The sequence below is a fragment of the Marmota flaviventris genome, chromosome 6, assembly GCF_047511675.1.
Source record: "Marmota flaviventris isolate mMarFla1 chromosome 6, mMarFla1.hap1, whole genome shotgun sequence".
Classification (NCBI taxonomy): domain Eukaryota; kingdom Metazoa; phylum Chordata; class Mammalia; order Rodentia; family Sciuridae; genus Marmota; species Marmota flaviventris.
In genome coordinates this window covers 14,661,473-14,679,860 of record NC_092503.1, presented here as the reverse complement: position 1 = coordinate 14,679,860, position 18,388 = coordinate 14,661,473, and the positions used below count along the sequence as shown (strand labels likewise).

Here is an 18,388-nt window from a genome sequence, read left to right as displayed (position 1 = left end):
TTTGCTGGAGGTGGTGGAGTGCTCTAACCGAAGAAATGGCTGCTAGGGAAGATGAAGCACCATTTTGTTGAGTTTTCTTTAGGCAAAGCTAAGGGCCACCTTGGGAGAGAAAGCAAGGAGTTAGTGCAACACAGAAGCCAGATAGGTATTTTTTTTTCCCTCTAATTTATCCTTTGTTAATTGGAGATATTTCTCCAGTTAGTTAAAAAAAAATCACTGAATTCTTGTTTTAAATCTTGAAGGCACTTCATATTTTGGCTACAATATAATTTATGTACCATTCATTTTAGCAGTGAATTTCCTGTCCCCAATGCAGTCATCACATTATCCTTGCACACCAAGTGCATCCCAAGCACTGCTGGAACTCAGTGGTTCTCTTTCCTACTGCCTCTTAGTGCATGCTGGGGTTCAAGTTCACAGTTTCCTGTTGCTTCTGCAGCCAGTAAGAATTTACAGATGTAGTATTCAGCGTCTCAAAGTTCTACAGCAAAGAAAATTAGGATATACCAACTGAGAACCAAGTAATTTGGACCCTTAAAATGCTTTCAGTTGTCTTTTACTTATACAATTAAGAAATTTTTAAGGGATTTTAATATTTTCAGATATACATGACAGTAGAGTGTTTTGATATATTACACATACCTAGAGTATGTTATTCTAATTAGGATCCCATTCTTGTGGTTGTACATGATATGGAGTTTCACTGGTGGTAAGAAATTAATTTTAATATGAAAATTAGTCACTTTTTTAAAAAAATTAAATCTTCTAAAACTGATACCAAAGGTGTAAAATTCTTCATATTTATGTTGGGACAGCATGTGATGTTCTGATACATATGCGCATTAAGGTTAGTCACTTTCCCTTTAAAAAGTAGAGTATTGCGAAATATGCTGTAGTTCCCTTTGGCAATCACCTGTAATCTTGATCTTTCCCTCCATTCTCCAGAGTTAATAATTGTATAGGTCTGGTGGGTGTCTTTGAGACCATTGACAATACTTTTTGCGTTCATATTTGCACCCAGGGAAAATACCTTATTTTACTTAGCATTCACTTTTAAAACATAAAAAGTATCATGTTGTTACTTTTGTTCTCTAACTTACTTAAAAAACAGTATGCTTTTGAGGTCTATCTATTTGCTCCAAATAGATATAGACTGGTTCTTGTAACTGCTTTCTAGATTCTCTTCTTATGGATGTAGTAGTTTACTAATTCCTGTGTTAATAGACACTGTACACCATGAACATGACCAAGAACTGGAAGAACTGCGGGTCATAGAGTGTTAATCAGAGTCCCCCAACAGTACCTGGGATGTTTTACATGCCTGTCCATTAGGCATACTTTTTTTTAATATTTATTTTTTAGTTTTAGGTGGACACAGTATCTTTATTTTTATTTTTTATTTTTATGTGGTGTTGAGGATGGAACCCAGTGTCCCGCGCATACCAGGAGAGCACACTACCACTTGAGCCACATCCCCAGCCCTCATTAGGCATACTTTTTTTTTTTAAATTTATTTGCTCTCTTAGCTGCTCATAACAATAGAATGCATTTTGACACATCATACTTATATGGAGTATAACTTCTCATTCTTCTGGTTGTACACGATGTGGAATCACAGTGGTCCTGTAATCATATATGCACATAGGATCATAGTGTCCGATTCATTCTACTATCCTTCCCACCCCCACGACCCCTCCCCCCTCACTCCCTTCTACCTAATCCAAAGTATCTCTATTGTTCCCTAGCCCCGCCCGACTTATTGTGTGTTAGCATCTCCATATCAGAGAAAACAGTGGCCTATGTTTTTTGGGATACGGTTGACTCATTTTTAATTATACAGCACAGAGAAGTAATCATTGCTCAAGAACTACCACCAGTTCTTCTGCTTTTCCCTCCCTCCCCTTTCTCCCTTCCTTCTTTCTTTCCTTCCTTCCTTCCTTCCCTCCTTTGTGTCTTTCTTTCTTCTTTTCTTTTATTCCTACTTAAAAAAATATGACAACAAAATTCCTTTTAAGTTTTACTTGCCTAATTTTTAAGTGAAGGGACAGGAACAACGCCCACTCACAGGGTTATGGTGTAGAGCAATGGGAGAAGTTTCTGGATCAGGACATATTGGTTGTGAACAAATTGTACATATACATATACATACATACACATACATATGTATCCTTATATGTGAATGTATGTATTCTGATATATATGCATGTATAAATATATAAGATACTTTATAACCAGTACTGAAAGCAGGTCTTCAAAAGCCTTTGGCACCTCAGTGTTTCTCATTGCGGCCCCTGCACACCCCACGAGGAGAAGACTCAATGTCTTTAGTAAAGCCAGACGATTTTAGACCAGTGTATTCTCTTGGTTTCCCCCTGGGGTTCTGGGGATGGTGTATTCTTTTCAACAGGAATATTAGGTTAGAAGGGGCTTCAAGTAAATAAGAGTAATGCCTAAGGGGAAAAGGATGGTAGGACAATGTAAGGATAATATGATCAGCTTTTTGTGATACTTGGTTTTAGCAGCAATGTCTTCTTCCCAACGTGCCCCATCGCTGCTAAGGTGCAGGTGAGCAGGTTGACTCCCTGGACCCCACACCCGTCACATGGTCCACTGCACCCACGAAGGCGCACCAGAGTTCAGGTGCAGGGAAAGGAAAAAGAAAAGCAGGAGGCTCAGGAAAGTCCGTCCAGGTAGGGAGGAAAACGGATGAATGGCCAAAAATTGCTTGTAGTAATGATTAGGTGGGAGAAAGGCAACTTATGAGACAATTTATGGAGGATAAATTAAGGGAGAAACTTTACTAGTTGGAGTGAAGGCAGACAATAGGGGGGAGTGTCTTAGAGGGGATTCCTCACTGGGCACCACTGGAAACATGAGTTTGCAGAGACAGAAGGAAGCATGCCGCAATGCCGGAGTCTGCAGGAATGCAAGTCTGCACTGCAGTTTGGAACCATGGGGAACAAGAAAGGGTGGGATGGATTTAGGAGCTTTTGTGTGTCCGAGGCAGGCAGTGATTTTCTCTCTCTCTCTCTTGTCCATGGAATAATAAGACAACTAAATGCCATACTAGCAGGACTGGCCCAAGACATTGTCCACAGATCAGATAATGGGACACGTTGTCTACTTGAACTATGAATAAGCTTTATGCCACTGAGCTTTGAAACCATCCTTTTTTTCTGAAAAGACGCTGAGCCACCCTGTGAGGCAATTGCAATCATTATCATAATAATATCAGCAGCAAAATCAAATCATACATAGTTGGATATTTAAAATTAATATAAAATTGCTTCCTGGGTTAGCTGAGAGGTGCCTAATAACTTAGATGGTCCTCGTGTGATGACAAATGGATGAGCTCTTAATCTTGCCATTTTTGAATAGGCTAAGAAAAAAGTTTTAAGGTGAAGATTGCTTAATACTTACAGGAAAAGTTGAAGGACTTTCAAAAAATTTTATGAACTCCCGGAGGGCTGAATTAAGACAGCAACCCTCTGAAATGTCAGCTGTCACATGTGCTTGTGTCCAGGCTGCCCACTGTCATTTCTTGTCATCGTGTTCATATATATGCTATGGAGCAAGGCTCCTGGGTTTTGTCTTATTTTTGAAAATTTAAGAAGGATGAAAGTAATACATGGTTGTTGAAAAAGATTTTGGAAAATATGGAAATGTATAATAAAGAAGAAAATAAAATCTAGCCCTGGAACTAAATGATAACCACAGTAAGCATTTTCTTCTCAATGTTTTTCTTTTCTTTAAATTATATTTAGTTGTAAAAATAATGCATAAATATATCTTTCTTGAAAAAAGATCAAAACACTGCGTCCCTACCCACAGCTCCAGTACTAGCGTCCTACTGTCCCCTGCAGAGAAAGTACCGTCATTAGGTGACTGGGTGCTCTGTGGGTCTTTCTCTCTTTTTGTCCTATATATTCATAGTAAATACATGCAGTGGTACTTTTCCTCCTGTATGTGCTTTGTGAGAACAAGTATCAAACTATGGATGAATGCTGTCTTGTTTTTGTTCAGTGATATTTCTTGAGGATATTAGTATGCCCCAACATACAGATCTATCTCATATTACCTGTTGCATCAGATTCTACAGTACGGAAATGGCTTAATATTTTTACAGTAATCCCCTTCCCCATTTGTTGCTACTACAAATCGTGATATATTATGAGTATCCTCTGTGCACATGTGTGAGTATTTTTCAAGGGGAACCAATTGGAGAGTTGAGCTCAGTGAGATCCTGTCTCTAAATAAAATATAAAAGGGCTGGGGGATGTGGCTCAGTAAATGTATAAGTGGGTCAGAGACTTATTCATTTACATTTAATTAATTAGTTAATTCTTTTTGTGGTGCTGGTGGATCTGTTAGTTTGCCATTGCTGTGACAAAAACATCCGATGTGAACAACTCACAGGAGAGAAGATTTGTTTTGGTTCCTGCTTTCAGAGGGTTAGTCCATGGTCAGCTGGTTCCAAGCAGAAGCATCATGGTGGAAGGGGAGAGGTGGTGGAAGAAAGCTGCTCAGCTCAAAGCAGGTGCCAAGCAGAAAGAGAGAGAGGAAAGGAAACTGGGGACAAGAAATGCTGTTCCAGGGCATGCTCCTTCTTAGTGACCTACTTCCGCCAGCCAGTCCCATCGCCTAAGGTTTCCACCACCTCCCATTAATGTCATCTAATTATTAATCCACTCATGGATCGATCCACTGATGAGGATCAGAGCCCTCATGATCCAACCACTTTCCTAAACCCCACCTCTGAACACTGCTATATTGATGGTTTCAAGAGCCTTGGGGGGTGGGCATTGGCATTTTAAACCACACCATAACTGGATCAAACTCAGGGCCTTGCGTACACTAGGCAAGCACTCCACCACTGAGCTATACCCCCAGCCCTACATCTACATTCTTTTTTTTTTTTAAAAATAGTTCTTTAGTTGTAGTGACACAATACCTTTATTTTATTTATTTGTTTTTATGTGGTGCTGAGGATCAAACCCAGTGCCTTGCACATGCCAGGCGAACGCTCTACCGCTGAGCCATAACCCCAGCCCCTCTACATCTCCATTCTTGAAAGATATAAACAAACTGGTAAGGCATCTGAAGGATATACTCATTTTATATTCCTAGAAGCTATATAGGAAAATAACTCTTCCCTTCTACTTGGCTGACACTTGGTAGTATCAAATTTCTTATTTTTTGCCCAATCTGCTATACAAAAATTGGTGTGTCTGTGTTTTAATGTGTATTGCCCTGAATCTTAGGGAAGTTGAGTATCTTTTCATATTTTATATTTTACTTCCACTTGTATCTCTCTTAATGGAAATTTCCTGCTTATATGTTGGGTCCTTTTTATGGGGTCATTTGTGATTTTCTTACTAATTTATTGGTGTTTACAAATTTTCTAAGTTCTAATAAAACTTTTTTTCTTTTGCATAAAATTATTTTACACAACTAAAATGAAAGTGTATATACCATTTTGTATTTTGTTTTTTTTAAACTAAAATTTATATTGCATTTAGCTGGGTTCGGTGATGCATGCCTGTAATCTTAGTAGTTTGGCAGACTGAGGCAGGAGATTGTGAATTCAAAGCCAGCCTCAGCAACTTAGCGAGGCCTTAAGCAACTCAGTGAGACCTTGTCTCTAAATAAAATATAAAAAAGCTGGGGGATGTGGCTCCCTGATTAAGAGTCCCTTAATTCAATCCCCAGTACACACACACACACACACACACACACTGCATTTTTTCATATGACTAAAGTCTCCCCAAAACTGGCCTGGGGAAATAGCTCAGTGGTAGAGTGCTTGTACATCATGCCTAGGATTTGATCACCCACACCTGGGTGAGTCTGGGGGGAAGGGTAAGCATTTGGTGGTCATAGTGGTGTATGCTTATAATCCCCGCTACTTGGGTGGCTGAGGCAGGGGGATCATGAGTTTAAGTCTAGCTTAAGGAATTTAGTGAGACCATGTTTCAAAGCAAAACAAAAAACAATGTAGTCTCCTAAATGTGATTTTTACTGACTGAATATAATTTTATTTATTTATTTATTATTTGGTGCTGGGGATTGAACCCAGGAGCAATTTACTGCTGAACTATACCCCCAAACCTTTTTATTCTTTATTTTGAGACAGGGTCTCTGTAAGTTGCTTAGGTTGACTTTGAACTAGCGATTTTCCTGCTTCAGCCTCTTAAATAGCTGGGATTACATCGTGCCTGGCTGAATATGATTTTATTGTGCATTTGTATCATTTTCTTTTCCTTTTTTTCCTTCATGTTAACATTATTCTAGATCTGTAGTTTTTTTTAATGTTTGCAATTGCAGATTTTTTTTTTTTAAATTGCTAACACTCACCTTTTTGAATATCTTTGTATTAAATATTTGGGTATTTTTTTTCTTTTTTCCTCCTCCTCTTCTTCCCCTTCTTTTTCTCCCCCATCTCCCACAATGCTGTGGAGTCAACTCAGGGCCTCTGTGTGCTAGGCGAGTGCTTAGCACCGAGTGATAACCCCAGCCCCATCCTATCTTAATATATAGTTTAATTTACCCATGAATGTTTGAAGATAATTCTTTTGGTACTGTTTTGCATTAGGTTGTAACCTCCTAAAATGAATTTCTGAATTGTCTTGTCTGGCTTTTAGTTTTACATTCAATGGACATAATATTTTTTCATTGGAAGGAGATATAAAAATAATATGACTATACCATTTCTTTTTTATATATCTTTAATTAATTAATTTATGTGGTGCTGAGGATTGAACCCAGTGCCTCATGCATGCAAGGCAAGTGCTTAACCACTGAGTCAGCCCTTGATCATGCCATTTCCTAAACAAAGATGTTAGTTATTGAACAAGATAGTCATAGGGGACCTTATTTTCCTAATGGGTTTTATAGAATGGCGAGCCATATACCCCATGGTTGAAACCTCTTGTAAGTGACCCATGTCCTCACTTAGGCTGGTTTAGGACACGTGGCTGTGGTGGTTAGGGAGGAGAAGGCCCTTCTGAATCCTGAGAGTGAACAGGATGTGGTTCTCCAGTAAAAGCTTCAATGGATCTTGTTCTGCTTTCTCCCCAGGAGGACTCAGCTACCATCTCCTTGGGCATGTTGTGACTGGCAAACACTGACTGTTCCTAAGTGCCCAGAAAGTTTTGTTTGGCATCTATGAACTACAACACACTGGTCATGACAACGCTTGTTGTCAGGTTAAGGGCTTTATGATGACTTTTACATTCATGATTATGTCAAACACTTGCTGTAGTAGTTGCTGGCAGTCATCGATGGTTTCACTGATGTGTCCCTTGAGGCCACTGAGATTCCAGGAAATTCTCCTTTATGTGACCTCTTTCATATTCCTTCAAAAATGAATGGGTTTCTTTCACAAAGACCTTAGGCTGGAGGGACTTCACAGAGGTGGGTACAATTATCTGTCCAAACTAAGAAGTGGTTCTTGAAGGAAGTGGACTTAATGCTCGGGAGAACAGAGACAGGACCCGAGGCTGCAGGCTGACCACAGCCTAACCCTGCCAAGTCTGCTCTGCAGAAGTGTTTATTTGGCTCATATTTTTCTTTAAAAACATTTTGACAGTTTTCAAGCTGCAAAACTGAGAATCAATTTGAAAAGTTTGGGTATATGTTTTGTCTTACAAAATCAGAACGATTTGGCCAGCTGGGATCCTTATTTTTGCATTGGTGACCATCAGTGGAGCTGAGAGCTGCTCCCTTCTGGAGGGATGAAGGCTTTCCATGCTCTCCCCATCTCTAATCTCTTGCATTTCTTCGAGGCATCTCTGTGATCCCAGGAGCTTATGGGATTGAGAGTAAAAGGGCTTAGTGAGGAGGAAGAATATGGTCTTTTACATGAAATCCCGTGATCTCTGATGAACAGACAAGAGAGGAGCTGATCACCTTTATAGTCAGGAGACAGAGGAATGATGGAAACCACCTGATACAGAGGGTGTGGTGCTGTTTCTCTTCTGATAGTTCTTTGCTGTCTCTTTCTGTGCTGGGCAAGGGTCAAATAGCATTTGAGTTGTTTGGAAGGAAATGCTCTGAATGGCAAGAGTCAATCCTTAAGTGTCAAATCTCACTACCACCCAGGGATAGCCCCTCATTAGTTCCTGGGCTATCTCTGATCTCCCTTTGAATTTTGAGAACAAGAATAAAGTGATCTGAACACAACACGTTTCTGGTTAGCATTTTCAACACATTTGAAATACGAAGAATACTTCCATGCCATCTAGCTTTGCCCAGCTGCACAGAAAAGATTGTTTATCATTTTTTCTCTGTATTTTGTCTTTTTGGGGGAACTTTCAGGAAACTCGTGATCATTCTTTGGAAGTCCCTGTCTCTCGGGAGCAATTAAACCATTATCGGAATGTGGTTGAAAATGTTCGAAGTGAACTCGCCGCAACTTTGGTCAAATTCGAATCCGCGCAGTCTGAGGTAAGATAGTGCCCCTTTATCATCAAAAAGTGGGTCTTTCTAGCTTCTGACAGGGTGAAGTAGAGGACAGAAGATTAGGAGTGGGATAGTAGAATACAGATTGAAGCTTTTTGGCAAAATCTGCACTTCTTCTTTTCTGGTGAGCCCATCCCCTAGAATTCCTGAAGGGTTGTGCATTTCCACACTGCAAAGCAAGGTGGCTTGGCCTGGCTTGAATCTCAGAAAGCCCTGCAGCCTTAAGTGACCAGAGGGCACCTGAGGACTTTGGGTTGAAGCTGCAAGGGCCTTGGGGAACTTTTAGCCTCTCTGGGAATATTGTCCTTTACTGTGGATTGCTTGCAATATGGCGCCTTAGGAGGGAAATCTGAATTCCTTTCTTATGGAAGTTTTGATTGGCTGGGGAAATTCTAGTAAGACATTTGGGGTCCACCTGCCCTCTAGGCTAGATCAGGTCTACAGTAGAGCTTTGAGTCTCCCTAGACTCATTCTGCTCCTAGCCCAGTGGTCTCTAGGAATCTAGGCTGGCCTGTGAGATAACAAGCAATCTCCCTGAGGCCGCCAGGACCCCCCTGAAAGATGTGTTGATACTGTGTGTGTGTGTGTGTGTGTGTGTGTGTGTGTGTGAGAGAGAGAGAGAGAGAGAGAGAGAGAGAGAGAGAGAGAGAGAAGGGGGGGATGTATGCAAGTACACTTATAGTTCCAAAGAAATGCCTTGCATTTATAAAATTTATCAAGTGTTCTTGTAGGAGAGACCTGACATCTTAGTTTGGTAGGATATGTACATTGATGAGCATTTTGATGCCAGAGAGCTCATAAAATTCAAAATGTCCCCATTTCATATAAATGCAATAAGGATTTTCCTTTGCTCTCATATTTTTTTTTTCAGAAATCTGAATGTTATTTTTTCACCAACAATTATGGTCCAGAAGGCTAGTAGAAGAAATATAGTGATATATCAAATAGTCTGTATTTATTTGAGAAATAGTTGTGGCTGTGAAATCACAGAGTGTGGCTTGTAGGTTCCTTGAATCATTGTTTATAAGAAGCAAAAGCAGCAATACTGGATATAGAAAATGGGTTACTGCTGCAAAATATATTTATTACTTTTTGTAATCCCACCACAAATGTTTCCTGAATGAGACGAAAATCATTGCTCTATTGGTTTTGAAAAAGACAGAACATGAAATCCATTATTAAAATATAATTTCCTACTTGAAATACAGATAGAAATATGAGAAAAAGAAATTAAACCTGGATTAAGTCATGAAAAATAGTATAAGATTTTAAATTATGGTTTTGGATTTCTAACTGGTACTTCAAGTGGTATGCCATTAGATTCCTTTATCTCTTTTTTTTTTTTTTTTTTGTTAGCTTCGAGACCTGCGCTCCAAGATGCTTTCCAAAGAAGTTTCCTGTCAAGAGCTAAAGGCTGAAATGGAGAATTACAAAGAAAACAATGCCAGAAAATCATCTCTCCTCACCTCTTTGAGGGACAGAGTTCAAGAGCTAGAAGAAGAATCAGCTGCACTTTCTGCTTCTAAAATCAGAACGGAACTCACAGCTCACGCTGCAATCAAGGAGAATCAGGAGTTAATGAAGAGAGTTGTGGAACTAGAGGAGAAATTACAGTAAGGATACTGCAATATGTTCTCGGTTTAGTGAATGATCCATACTAGCTTTGGAGCAAGATATGTCTTTGAATAAACTTCAAATATTTTGTATTATCTGACCATGAAACTCAATTTAAAAAACACATATTATTAACTCTAGATATCTTTAGAGTCTTAAAAGCTTTTTCCTAGCTCTTTCTAAGTCTCATCAAGTGTCTCAACAAATACAAGATTGTCCTAAGCAGGGGTTTGTCCTATAGACGAAGCTTGTAAAAACACAGCATATGCAAAACGGGAAGATTTTCTCTAAGTAGAGGTTTAACCCTGAGGTGACAGGCTTGTCTGCAGAGGGAGGCATTTACTCAGAAGAAGTTATAAAAATCCTGGAGTGCAACACTCTAGCTCCTGTCCTCCTCCTCTCCCACTTCCTGCAAAACTTCTCCAGTGCTTGTACGCCAGACCACCCAAATGTTCTTCATTAGGTTTTATTACCAGTTTACACAAAGGACTCTTAAAACTTAGATTTTTCCACACTTGGTTTCATAAGGAGGTGATCATTAAGACAAAAGTGGGACCCGGTTGCTTCTAAAATATATTCAAAAAATTCTATACATGACTCCAATGTCTTTATTAATAAAATGCATGGTGTTTATTTTGCTTGTCCCATTTTAAAAAATAAAGCAACACCCTAGCTCCTGTCCTCCTCCTCTCCCACTTCCTGCAAAACTTCTCCATGCTTGCACGCCACCATCACATCACCATCTCCAAGTGCTCTCCTCTCTCCTAGGGCTGCTCCACAGAATCACTCGTTTAGACCACCAGTGACTGCCCAGTGCAGGGTGAGTGGTCAGCCTCGCCTCGCTTGACCTGTCAGCAGCACATCAGTCACAGCCCTCCGTTCTCCTAGAGTCCCTTTCTTCTGTTGGTCTCCAGGACATTGAACATGACCGTTTCCATTCTTATCCTCTCATGTGGTTTCTTCTGCTGATTTCCTTCATCTCCTTGACTTCTAAATGTTGGAGTGCCTCGGGCTCAGTCTTCAAATCTCTTCTCATTTCTTTGTCATTTGGTCTCATGACTTTAAGCATGATCTAAGTGCTGGTGACACCCACATTTCTGTATCTAGCTTGAATCTCCTTCCACAACTCAAGACCCACCATCTTACCCACATCTCTCCACCTGGTCCATCAGGCACCTCAAACTTAATGCGTCTAAAACTCTGCTCTTGACGTTCCCACACAATCCTTCTGCACAAATTTCCTTATTTTCTTCAAGGATAATTCCCATTCTTCTAGTTGATCAGGTCCAAAATCTTAATATCATCCTTGGTTCTATTTCTCTTTCATACTCATATTTGGTTCTTTAGCAATCCCAATCCTATCTACCTTCAAAGTGAACCTACATTCTGACTGCTTCTGTGGTCACCCCAATAACTACTGGATATTGCATTAGACATTTGAAACATTAACACCCCACTCCTGATATTAATTTCTGTCTTAGTTTGAGGTGCTATAAAAATACCATAGACTGGCTTACACAGCAGATATTTATTCCTTTATAGTTCTGGAGGCTGAAAGTGTAAGATCAAGGGGCTGGACAGTTCATTCCCTGGTGAGAACCCACTTCCTGGTTTGCAGATGAATGCCTTCTTGTGGTGGAGAGAGGGAGATTTGTCATCTCTTTCATGTCTCTAATATTATTACCTAATTACCTCCCCAAGGCTCTGCCTGTCATATTGACAACTAGGGCTCAATGTATTAATTCTGGGGGATATAAACATTTAGTCCATAATAGTGGTTTGCTTGCTTCTGCCTACACCCCTGCAGCCAGGGTGATCCTGTTACAATATGAATTAGATCATGTCTGTCCTCAGCTGAGAGCTCTCTAGTGATTTCTTTTCTCACTGAGGACAAAGACATAGTAGTATTTTCTATGTCTTAACAGACCCATCCTAACCTGGTTTATTGCTTTTATCTCCTTTATTTTTTTTTTTTTTACCTTAGATAACTGTCTTTCTTCTTTCTTTCTCTCTCTCTCTCTCTTTTTTTTTTCTGTTTCTTGAACTTGACAGGTGTGATCCTACCCCAGGGTCTTTGCAACTGCTAATCATTCTGCCTAGAAGGCTCTTTTCCAGAGGTTACATGGCTGCTTCCTTTAGGCCTTCACTCAGAAGGCTCCTTCCTACTGAAGCCTCCCAAAGTGCCACATCTGAAATTTTACCTGCTCACAATATTTCTTACCACCTTTCCTGCTTCATCTTTTCTCTGCAGTCCTTTTATAACTTACTGTAGGTTTTGCATATATTAATATTATGATTATTGTCCATCTTTCCAACTACAACATACGCTCCATGAGGGCAAGGGTTCTTATCTGTTTTGTTTACTACTGTCCTTTTGCATCATTAATAGGGCCTGGTGCATACTACATGCTCAATAAATGTTTATTAAACGAACAATAAAATGATGTGTACTTAAAGTGCCAAGAAAAAAATTAAAAATTGCCTAAAACCTTATGGTTATAGAAAAGTGATAATTAACAATTTCTTTTTTTTAAATTTTTTATTGTTGGTTGTTCAAAACATTACATAGTTCTTGATATATCATATTTCACACTTTGATTCAAGTGGGTTATGAACTCCCATTTTTACCCCATATACAGATTGCAGAATCACACCAGTTACACATCCATTGATTTACATATTGCCATACTAGTGTCTGTTGTGTTCTGCTGCCTTTCCTACCCTCTACTATCCCCCCTCCCCTCCCCTCCCCTCTTCTCTCTCTACCCCCTCTACTGTCATTCATTACTCCCCCTTGTATTATTTTTCCCTTTCCCCTCACTTCCTCTTGTATGTGCTTTTGTATAACCCTGAGGGTCTCCTTCCATTTCCATGCAATTTCCCTTCTCTCTCCCTTCCCCTCCCACCTCTCATCCCTGTTTAATGTTAATCTTCTTCTCATGCTCTTCGTCCCTACTCTGTTCTTAGTTACTCTCCTTATATCAAAGAAGACATTTGGCATTTGTTTTTTAGGGATTGGCTAGCTTCACTTAGCATAATCTGCTCTAATGCCATCCATTTCCCTGCAAATTCTATGATTTTGTCATTTTTTAATGCAGAGTAATACTCCATTGTGTATAAATGCCACATTTTTTTTATCCATTCATCTATTGAAGGGCATCTAGGTTGGTTCCACAGTCTTGCTATTGTGAATTGTGCTGCTATGAACATCGATGTAGCAGTGTCCCTGTAGCATGCTCTTTTTAGGTCTTTAGGGAATAGACTGAGAAGGGGAATAGCTGGGTCAAATGGTGGCTCCATTCCCAGCTTTCCAAGAAATCTCCATACTGCTTTCCAATTTGGCTGCACTAATTTGCAGTCCCACCAGCAATGTACAAGTGTACCCTTTTCCCCACATCCTCGCCAGCACTTGTTGTTGTTTGACTTCATAATGGCTGCCAATCTTACTGGAGTGAGATGGTATCTTAGGGTGGTTTTGATTTGCATTTCTCTGACTGCTAGAGATGGTGAGCATTTTTTCGTGTACTTGTTGATTGACTGTATGTCCTCCTCTGAGAAGTGTCTGTTCAGGTCCTTGGCCCATTTGTTGATTGGGTTGTTTGTTATTTTATTGTCTAATTTTTTGAGTTCTTTGTATACTCTGGATATTAGGGCTCTATCTGAAGTGTGAGGAGTAAAGATTTGTTCCCAGGATGTAGGCTCCCTATTTACCTCTCTTATTGTTTCTTTTGCTGAGAAAAAAATTTTTAGTTTGAGTAATAATTAACAATTTCTGAACAGATTTTCAGATAGTTGTACCCACATGACATCATGTAACATACTATTTTTACTGAATAATATATTGTAGATATTTTAAAAAGTCATTATAATTTTTAAGAACCCATTTTATTCCACTGTCTGAAGTATCTCAATTTAGTCAACCAATTCCTTTTGCTTCCTGTAAACACTTAGGTTTGCACCATTAAAAAAAAATTACTACAAACCAAGCTTAGAATGGGAAAGACAGTAAAATAAGTTGGTTATAATTCTCCTATTTTCATATATGAATACATGACAAGGGTAACTCCACATCATGTTCAACCACAAGAATGGGAAGTTATACTCCAAGTATGTATGAATGTCAAAATACATTCAGCTAGCATGTATTACTAAAAAGAACAAATTTAAAAAAATAAACCCAGCTGTAATGAATGTCCATGAGCATTCATATTTTCACATGTATGTGATTATGTCCTTAAGGTAACTTCTGAGACTTTAGGAGGGTAGGTCAGGAAAAATGAAAATAGATGTGGACGTAGTTTAGAGAGTAAGATTGAAATCTTGAGGTTAATATACAGGATCATATATGTAAATCGATAAGAATCACAGTATTCACTGTGCCTTTCACAAACCTGAAAGACTGAATAAATATTACCTTTCATATGCCCAAAATAAGAATTCAAAGATATATTGATGTTAGTTTTTTATTGTTACATTTTTCTAAGTGAAAATACGACATGCTTTTGAGTATATGCAATTACATGCTTTGTTAATCTTTGAATAAAGTGAAAAAATTGCAGTAAATACTCAACGTGGTGAAAAGGGAAAGCAATAATCATGTTCGTTGTCTAGGGTACTGAAAAAATGGCACCAATTTAACTGAAATGATTCTAATTTGCCTTTAATATGCATCTATTTTTTTTTTCATGGCCTCTAAGTCTTTAACATTTAAAGCATTAGAAATGGACCACACCATTTCAACAAACCTATCTGAAATTTGAAATAAAATATTCACAGCAGGCTCCCAATCTCCTGATTTTCTTGACTGGCCAATTACAACACTCTTCCCATACCCTAAAGATTCTGTGTGTGTGTGGAAACTAATCATGATCTTTGCTGGTGACTGACTCTTCTGTCCTCCAAGGGTGGCCCATCCCCTCCTCCCTTATTACAATTCTGCCTGGCTATGCCTGTGCCCCTATAGGTCACTTGAAAATGAAGTAAAGCTTGGTCTTCTAGAACCAATGCATTGGCGCTCTGCTTCTCTGCAAGGTCCCAGTGGGGACCTGTGCTTGTGTGGGTTACGATCACACGTGGTAAAGAGTCCACTTGTGATCCAGAGGCCAGCCTCTGCTTCTGCAGATCCCAAAGGGTTGAGCAAAGGAGGCGGAATCCATTCCCCCAACCCCCGGCCCGTTACTAAGTCCGCGATGCCATGAGGATTTCTCTGCATTTGCAGAAATGCAAAGCATACGTACCCAGAAATTGCTTCCACGTTTCTCTGCCCCTCACAGGGCTTGGTTGACAGCAATGTGCATTGTGTCCAGGGGCCTCTTTTGTGCTGAAAATAACAGTTATTTCCCACAGAGAGCTTCACTTCTGGGTTTGATGAATGCTATCTTCTGTGGTGCTAAATCCTGACTTATTTGTTTTTTGCCTGATAGAAAATGTTCAAAGGAAAATGAGGAAAACAAGAAGCAAGTTTCAAAGCATAGCAGGAAACACGAAGAGTTTCTAATTCAACTTCATGATTTCTTGGATCCAGACAAGAGGAGTGAGAAGGCATCGGAAGAAGATTTAATTTTAAAGGTGTCGCAATGCAGACCAGAAAGACTGAAATTTAAGGGTCATTCTGACATGTGACATGAAAGGAGGTTCTGAGGTTGAGTCTGGATAGTGATGGGAGACCCGGACAGTAGCCCAAGCGTAGCATTGATTAAGTGTGTGAGGTGGGACAAATCATAGCATCTCTGGGGCCTCAATTTAAAATTCTTCCTACCATTATTTGGGATTAATTATTCTCCAAAAGGGATGAATTATGTTGTCTAAAATATATTTAGGTTTTCAAATACAGTTAATTATTCATATTGATGATACATGTTAGGACCATGTTTGTTTTCTTTTAGTTACACACACATAAAACCAGATAGGAGTCATTTGGGGGACTTACTGAGTATACATTTAAGATTAATTCAAAAGTACTTTTAAAATTTTACTTGAAAACCAATTAATAAACATTTTATTTATTGGTAGATGACTGTTAAGATGGAAATTAGAAATTACTGATACTAACTGAATAATTCATTGTCTCATAGTGGTTCATTTGGGTATTTCAAGGTATTTGAGTGCTCCTGGTCTTGTTGCTCATTGAGAAACCCTTCTGTTTCCTTGTGTCCTGGCAGACTTCATCAGCCATTCTTAAAGCCACCTTCCAGCTGTCTGCCAATCAGTTCCTCCAGTGTCCTCCCTGTAAGCTGTGAGAGGGTTCCACGATGCTTTAGCACGTATCCATTCACTGATAGGTTTGGTAGCTAAGGATAGAGTCTGCCCAACACCCTCGTGGGCTCTGGATGGCCTTTTCCTTCTACTGTGACTGATGTGTGACCAGGAGCTATGCTGTAAAAGTGTCCTTCACGCTGTGGTTTGGGGGGCTGACCTTTCAATCCCCGTGCTGGGGAAAAGCAAAGGGAATTCAGAAGTTTCTTCTTTGTGATATCCTTCCCTTCATCAAAGATCATCTCTAGGTGCTAATCTGGGTGCGTTAATCATTCCCTTTAATTTTCTGTATTCCTGATGCTTTGTCATCTGGGAGCTTGCTGACCCAGAACAGACTGCCCCTGCCCCCAGGGTCAGCTGATTCCTAGAGATGGTAAAGGACTCAGTTGGGAGCTTGGCTTTCCCATGAAAACTAACCAACCCAGAGGCCACTACCTAATCACCTCCTATGTCTGGCTCTTATACTCTCTGGGCCACTGTCCTTCTGCTCTCAATTTCCCAGGGCCAGATATCAGATGGCTCTGGACAGCCTCCACAGTTGCAGACACCAGTATTATTCAAACTAGCCAGTCCTAAGCCTGCTTACTACTACCTTGCTTTCTCCTTCCCGTACCACCATGACAAAGAGTCTTGCCCATGTTCTTCCCACGGCTCCCTCTGCCTCCTGACTGCTCTGAGGCTTTTCCAAGTGGCCCTGCATAGCATGGCATGTCTCTTCTTGGGAACCACAAGCAATGAACCCTCTTTCCTGTAGCAATTGTCACCTGGTCTGTTGGCCTCCCAATGACTGAATAGTAATGGAACCTGTATTTCAAAACCAATAGTAGGACTCTGGAGTTTTAGCACCCCATCCTGAGTAGGTACTTGCCTAGAAACAAATCTCTGGCCAGAGCAGGAAGTCTGGTGTCTTGAGCAAGACCACAGACTCACTAGGTGTTCCTCTGAGAAATGGAACAAAATCCCTCCCACTTCAAAGCTATTGCTTTGCTTTCACATGCCCCTGTAAACACATGTCACCAAACACTTCCAAGGATCCATGGTGGAAAGGGAGTACTCCTAATAATTTACTGATATTCATTCATCCATTTTATCAGTCCTCAGTGAGAGATAGGCGAGGCACCACTCAAGGTGCTAGGAATGTGGTCGTGAGTGAGGCAAAGCTAATTCCATGCTCTCTTAGAGCTTTCTTTGTCATGGGGTGATGGTGGTGAGGAGGTAAATAAGTAAATATAGAATATTATCCTACATTGTTAAAGGTGCAGTGAAGAAAAACTCATCAGGACGGAAGGCTAGAGAACAAAGCTGGTCAGCAGCCTGCGATGCTGGTTCAGGGAGACTGACGGAGGAATGGCCCTTGAAGTGGGGACTCGTGAAGGATGTTGGGGAATGAGCATGCAAATATGAGAAAAAGTGTTCAAGGGGGAGGAACAGCACTGAGTTGGAAACAGTACTCTGTTGGCAAAGTGCTGAGGCTAAAAGGTGTGGCACTTGCATGGCTGGGTGTGACTTGGAAGGCTGGGCTTTCGCACCACCTTATAGACATCCACCATAGGCTAATCCATCCCATAGGCTGATCCTAGCCCTGCATGATAATCAGAGTTTGAGTGTGTTAAGCAGAATTTTCCTAGGTGCATATCAGGAGGATACTTTTCAAAATAGTAGTCCTGTCTCTTCTGCGTCTCCCCTGGTTCAGATGGTGCCTGGTGTGCAGTAGGTGTGAGCAGGTGGGCACTGAACGCAGCTCCTGGCTCCATTTCCTGCTGTGACCTCTGTGGAGCATCTCTGGCCTCCAGTGCTCAGAAGCCAGCGCCAGCCTCTGGCCACCAGTGTTCAGACGCCAGGGCTGATGCTTGCCCAGTGGACAAATTTTTGACTCACTCCTGACATCCTTGCCTTGTGTCCATGTTTTGAATACTTTTAATTTGCCCCTGGGCCTGCATCTAATGGCCCAGTTAGAGGCTGCCTTTGGAAATGTGAGCTTTCGAGTTCCTTTAGGAATAACGTTTTTTACTGTTTTCATATGATCACGAAGTCCTTGGGCCCAGGCTGGAGAGAGCGG

General features: G+C 40.4%; 1 protein-coding gene across 1 annotated transcript in view; it reads left to right on the top strand.

Annotated features, from left to right (window-relative positions):
* Positions 1–18,388, top strand: part of Ccdc170 (coiled-coil domain containing 170) — a 74,487-nt gene that overhangs the window by 14,107 nt on the left and 41,992 nt on the right. The window contains exons 3-5 of the mRNA XM_027939412.2: positions 8,317–8,445; positions 9,817–10,073; positions 15,498–15,642. Coding sequence (XP_027795213.2) covers positions 8,317–8,445; positions 9,817–10,073; positions 15,498–15,642 — 531 coding nt within the window. The remainder of the gene's footprint in view (positions 1–8,316; positions 8,446–9,816; positions 10,074–15,497; positions 15,643–18,388) is intronic.